The 6,515-nt window shown below is 34.6% G+C and overlaps 1 protein-coding gene across 1 annotated transcript; it reads left to right on the top strand.

Annotated features, from left to right (window-relative positions):
* Positions 190–3,826, top strand: LOC107641506 (protein COFACTOR ASSEMBLY OF COMPLEX C SUBUNIT B CCB2, chloroplastic). The gene is made up of 6 exons (XM_021124074.1): positions 190–436; positions 516–634; positions 757–828; positions 1,782–1,925; positions 2,466–2,596; positions 2,695–3,826. The coding sequence occupies exons 1-6, from the start codon at positions 253–255 to the stop codon at positions 3,020–3,022; spliced, it is 978 nt and encodes a 325-aa protein (XP_020979733.1). The 5' UTR covers positions 190–252; the 3' UTR covers positions 3,023–3,826.

Genomic DNA, 6,515 nt, shown 5'->3' with positions numbered 1-6,515 from the left:
TTTATTAAAAAATTAATTTATAAAAAGTCTTTAATTACTTATTATTAGTCATATTAGATGAAAAGAGGTCATATTTAAAAAACCAAATGATTAAAAATGATTTTATTATTACCCTAATAATATTGTGATAAAAATCCTTTTTTCACAATGGAAACACCAAAAAGGCAAAAACTAAAACAAAATAATAACTAATAAGTGGCAAAACTAAAAACTAACCAGAAAGGCTATCTCCCCAACAGTATCTCATTTCCAATGAGTACCATAATCTTCAACTTAAGACCATGTCTTCCTTCCCACAAACCCACCTTCACAACATCAACATTATCATCTTCACCAACAACAACACTCAGAGTTCGTGCCACCTTTCAAGATTCTAAGCCACCCAACACAACCCAACAACAACAGCTCAACCTCTCCGTTCTTCGCTTCACCTTAGGTTGAGTCTCCTATCTTTGCCTATCATGTGTTTGTGTTTATGCTTGTATGACATTGTTCTTGTTTTTGGGGTGTTTCAGGGATACCTGGCTTGGATGAATCCTATTTGCCCAGATGGATTGGTTATGGCTTTGGTTCCCTTCTCTTCTTGAATCACTTCCTTGGCACAGATTCAGCTACTATGACACCTGCCCAGCTTGTAAAAACTTATCAAAATTTCCTTTTTCTTTTTATTTCTTTTTCCATTTTCAATTCAGTTCATTGGTTATTTTTTTTTGTCTGAAATGAGTTTCATTTGCTGTGTTTATCTTTGCTATCTAGACTACAGAGGTTTTGGGTTTGTCTTTGGCTTCCTTCTCTGTCGCTCTACCTTACCTTGGTAAATTCCTCAAGGTATTTATTTATTTGTTGGTTTTTCAAAAAAAATCAAGTTTTAAACAATTGACCGTAGCATCGTGATCCTATCATGTTTTTCACTGGCATGAGATTGTTATGTTTCAAGAGAAAGATACACTCATTGTATAGTCAAATCTATCATTGTTTACATTAATATAGATTTTGGGTTATTCCTCCTTCTTATAGTGTACTCCTGATTTTGTACTCCTAATTTTGTACTCGTGAAAACATCTTCAACCATTCCAATCTTAGTGAGTTTGTTATTGTGTCCAATTCAGCACAATTAGTTAGAATCTGTTAAGCAACTTTGCATGGGGGTGGAAATGGGTCGAGCCGAGCCGAGCCGAGCTTTGGCTTTAACGAGCCTGATTCATGTTATAAATAGATAGCCCAAACCTAGACCTATTACTTTTCATAGGCTTTTTCAGGCTCGAGCCTAGCCTGTTTAAACCCGACAAGCTTACGAGCTTATTTGAAAAGCCTATTTCATGAATTAAAGTTCAAAATAATTCATCTATATATTAATCACTATTCACATATCATAACCATATTTACAATCCATAATTTTTTCTTTAAACAAAAAAGCTACAATATTAACTAGTATTGATTATTGATTCTTTTTTGTTTTGTAGTGTTTAATATAAAGTGAAACTATGAATAAAACGAGTCCCCGTCAAGTAGCCCGGCTCACTTCCACCCTTACCTGTATATATAGTATAAACTTGTAAACTAAAATTCAGTTCAGAAAATACAGATCCAAAAACACTCAATGCAATAGCTCTCTCTCTTTTCCTGACTTCTCTCTCTCTCTTTCTCTCTTTCCTTGTTCATCATTTCTTCATCATCTCAGTTTCTGATACCTCACATCTTTTATATGCATAATGCATGTATTTGTAAAGTTTTCATCTGTGCAATATATTGATTCTCAGCCAAGTCTTGGAAATTCGTAGGGTGCTCAACCAGTGGATCAAGCAACTCTACCTGATGGTACACAGCAAATATTTGTCATGTCACAAGATATAGCTGATGGTCTGAAGGAGGATCTAGCTTGGGCATCATACGTTCTGCTGCGTAATTCAAATGCCATTGCTGCGGTAAGACAATAGTTTAAATGAACACATGATAGATTGATTCATGCATGCTAGGGTCCTTCATTAGTAGCTTACTGTTAAGTATCAAATTATACGAAAAAAAAAAAAAGGTGGGTTGGCCCAGGCAGCATGGGAAGAAAGAACAGAGAAAAACGATACTTTGTTGATATGAATTATGTTTGTTTATGATTAAATTTTTTAAATTAGTATTTCATAGTTGTGAAGTCATTGATGTAAAAAATGTAATAGGTTTCTCTTGGAGTATCTGTAATATTACATAGCTCCGCTGAGATGAGACAGGTTTGTCAGCGTTGGTTAGAGTAGTTAGTGATGCTAGTAGCTAGTTATCAATAACAAATATAATGAATTTGCTCTTAAAGGATACTTCGCTATTATTTAGCATGTAAAATCTAACCAGCAAAATCTATTTACATTCATTAGTTCAATTCAGTAATACAATTCAGTCTCAATCTCACTTTCTTTCTCTATGATCTGTAGTTTTTCTTCTTCTACCTTATTCTTGAACTATTTCGATTTGTTCAGCTAATTTTTGTTCAAAGAGACATGTGTGCAAGGGGCTATTGGAACATACCTGATGGTTCATCTAAAGAAATTCTTCTTGATTGGTTTGCGAAAAAAATTGAAAAGGCTGATCTGGTTGATTTGCATTTTTCGTCTACTTACTAATTAACTTTATAAAAAATAATCCACTCCTAAGCATGACTTGCACTTCACTTTGAACATTTTATAGTTTTGGACCTTTGCTCATATAACCTGAACGTTTGACTGATGTCTCAGATTCTGAATTTCCGGAACTAGTGTCTAAAGGGACTAGCTCTCTCCTGGTGCAACCAGTGCTAGTTAATAATCAGACTGCAGCTAACTCGCGAAAACCAGTGGGGTTTATTCTGCTGGCCTCAGCTGCGAGGTATGCATTTAGTACTAAAGATAGAGCCTGGATTGCAGCTGTGGCCAACAAACTCAGTGGTAAGTGGCATGTGTATGGTGTTCTAGTGAATTTCCACATCATTTTTACGAGTCTAACCGGAGGATTTATTGTTGGAATTGGTATTTGGTTAATTTGGGTTTTCTTTTGTTGATATTTCAATGATATACTTTGACAATGTTGGCCACTATGGAAGGTAATTCAAGGCTCCATTTCCCTTCCCTTTCATGTATTTATTTACAGGCTGGTGTAGAGCATCCGATGAGTTTAAACCACAGTAAAGTTCTCAACATGTGAACTGAAAGAGGTACAATATTTTCTATAAAGATGATAAAGTTGCAGTGAATTTTGAAGCAGGAGGATGCAAGAAACTAAAAGCTGCCACTTAACACGGTTGCTTATCTTAGGTGCGAAGTTTTTCAATTTACTAGGGGTGAGCATTGCTTTGGCACTGCATTTCCATTATCCGCAATATCATATGCATGAGTAAATTACTAAATTTGCAGCCAGTTGATCTAATTCAGAATATACAGTTACACAGCTTCCTATGCAGAATCAAACTTTTTGCCATGAGGGAAGTGGTGGAAGGACCAAGCTCTGCAAATAAACACTCCTTATATTCCCTTTTATCTTTTCTTGTGAAAATTTAAGAATATTCTTTGATTAATGTATTTGAATATAATTTAGTATGTCGATAGATTGATCTGAGAACAACTAAATTTTTAGAGTGATAGATAAAGGGAAAGGAAGGGAGTAGCATGTTTTGGAATTGATCACATGCCTTGAACAAATGTATGCATGTGGTTGTCCTAGGAAGCATCATTAATAGTAAAACATGTTAATAGGTATTTGTATCTTTCTGCTATCTGCTAATCTCTTCTAGTTGGCCTCATATGTTGCATGATATGCCACCAGCTATTTGTATGTGCGAATTTGTTCAAATAAAGTTTTATTATAATTTTGGGACCACTAAATTTAATTTACCAAATCCAGTTTTTTTTTTTTTTCTTTTATAACTCATACGTATAGGGAATATCATAGTCAAATACTCAAATAAGAAGATAAAAATAAGAAAAGCTAAAATAATTAAAGTCAATACCCAAGGAGAATTTTGTGAGCCCAATAGAAGACACATGTCCAAAAGCTACACGGGTCAAAATGCCCAATTTACTTAGGACACGGGTATGGAGACTTGTGTTCGACCCAACTTACATACCAAGTTACATCTCAACACTCTCGACGTGGAATAACTCCCCGTGCAGTAAGAGGAAAAAAGTAAAAACACTCACTCGCCTCAAAGAAGATCTTCTAAAATGATGACCAAGTGACTTTTGTCTATAAATACTTCATAAATTTTAGATATTTCTCAATTTATTCTACACATAATCTGAAACTCTTGTTGACTTAGGTATTAGAGTTTCTTGCACATATGGAAGTTGAGGTGAAGCTATCTCAAACACCTTTACTATTATCTCTAATCTTGTTTCACAAAGTCTAATTCTCATAATCTGTTTTAAATAAGCCTCGAAATAATATTGATACTCTATACAATCTACATTTACAGAGTTAAACCCTATTTTGATCCCTGAGATTAGCAAGTTGCACTGATTTGATTCTTAACTTTTTAATTGTCACAATTTTGTCCTCCAGATTTAAAAAAGTACTCTAATGTAGTCCCTTGTGTATCTTCTGTCGAAACTCAACACCGTTAGTGGCGTAACTCAAGCCTTGTCACACTAGACATATTCAAACAATGTGGTATGCATTTTAGCGCTAAAGAAAACACTAAATGACATTGTTTGAGGGTTTGAATAAAACTAAAATGTTATACCCCTCCCTTTTAATATTGTTCAAACCTTGAAATGATATCATTTAGTGCTCTTTTAGTGTCAAAAAGTGTACTATGTCGTTTTAATATGTTCAACAAAGTAAGACTTGAGCTATCTCACTAACGGCGTTGAAGAGGGACTATATTGATGCACTTTTTTAAATTTAAAAGACCAAATTATAACAATTAAAAAATTAGAAACCAAATCAGCACAATTTGCCAATCTCAAGACTAAAGGGGCTTAACTCACATTTACAATATTGGTTTACGTCTTTACGAACTTGGAAAAAATATGATTTATTGCATTGGTGTGTGTGTGAGTTTTTTTTTTTTTCCAAACTCGTGTGTTGTGTAGGGATCTTTGTGTGCACAATTTAACGTAGCCCAATGGATCATGTATGGGCCTAAATATAATGAGTTGTACAAAAACTAAAATAAATAAAATGAGTAACAATACTTTCCATATTGCCTTCAGGAATGATTCAAACTCACCAAGTTTAATATGCTACATATGTAACAAGATAATCTAATGACTTGTCAATTCTATAAGCAACAATCATACAAATATCCTCTTCATGCATGAGATGAATCCAATGCAAATAATTAGTACACAGAATTGAAGCAAAACATTGAGTTTAAACGCAATTCACATATCTAATCAGGGCTAGTTCAGGATTTCATTCTCCCCTTTGATAAAGCTTTAATTAACTCAGTGGGGATTCTGCGATGGTGATTCAGACAACATGTTTGGCAGAGTTACCTTGAAGCAGATGCCAAGTGGTCCATGTGTGACCAAATGTCCAACAAACCAATGAGGCATCAAACATGTGCCCCTCCTCCTCTTATGGAATAACATGTGACACCTTATGACTAATCAAATGTCAATATATCTTACTATATATACCCAGGGGACAAAAGAATAGTGTGATATAATAAGCAGGGGCATTTAAGGAAAAAAAAGTCAATATTTTTGCTGAAATTAAGACTAGATTTATCTCACACTAGAATATATTTATACAAGTGTTATCCAACCTCCAAACTCCAAAGTATTTTATTTTGATTCAAAGAGTTAGGATTAAACTCTTTATAATTCATACAAGATTGGACACAACATTTTTGAGTTAAGCCCTATTTTAGTCCCTGAAATTGGCGAGTTGCACTGATTTGGTCATTGACTTTCCAATTGCTACACTTTGGTTCTCCAGATTCAAAAAAGTACATCAATGTAGTCCTTCTTCAACGCCGTTAGAGAGATAGCTCAAATCTTCCTATGTTAGACATATTAAAACGACGTTGTACACGTTTTGACGCTAAAAGAGCACTAAATAATGTCATTTCAGGGTTTGAACAATATCAAAAGGGAGGGATATAACGTTTTAGTATTGTTCAAACCCTCAAATGACGTCATTTAGTGCCTTCTTTAGCGCCAAAACGCATACCACGTCGTTTTAATATGTCTAGCATGACAAGACTTGAGCTACGCCACTAACAGTGTTGAATTCCAACGACAGAAGATACACGAGGGACTATATTGGTGCACTTTTTTGAATCTCGATGATCAAATTGTAGCAATTAAAAAGTCAAAGACCAAATTAGTACAACCTGCCAATCTCAGGGACCAAAATGGGGTTTCACTCCAACATTTTCCCCTTTTGTCCCTGTGGTGTTCTTCTCTTGAGGGAAGGTTCTTACAAGTTACTTATCATGTATAAATATATGTTGGGTGTTGAGAGAAACACCGTTTCCCAATTCGGTAATCAATACCGAACAAAGCACATTGGTGGGCTCATCAATGCCCTTTAACCACTTTTTTTTTTTT

The sequence above is a fragment of the Arachis ipaensis genome, chromosome B05, assembly GCF_000816755.2.
Source record: "Arachis ipaensis cultivar K30076 chromosome B05, Araip1.1, whole genome shotgun sequence".
In the NCBI taxonomy this organism is placed as follows: domain Eukaryota; kingdom Viridiplantae; phylum Streptophyta; class Magnoliopsida; order Fabales; family Fabaceae; genus Arachis; species Arachis ipaensis.
Note: the sequence above shows the minus strand (reverse complement) of the source record. Positions and strands in the feature narration are given on the sequence as shown.

What these genes read in the sequence shown, in the direction of transcription:
- LOC107641506 (XM_021124074.1), top strand. Translation starts at nt 253, where the DNA reads ATGAGTACCATAATCTTCAACTTAAGACCATGTCTTCCTTCCCACAAA. An exon ending in CGTTCTTCGCTTCACCTTAG is followed by an intron (nt 437 to 515) that starts GTTGAGTCTCCT and finishes GGGGTGTTTCAG; the next exon opens with GGATACCTGGCTTGGATGAA. An exon ending in ATTCAAATGCCATTGCTGCG is followed by an intron (nt 1,926 to 2,465) that starts GTAAGACAATAG and finishes CGATTTGTTCAG; the next exon opens with CTAATTTTTGTTCAAAGAGA.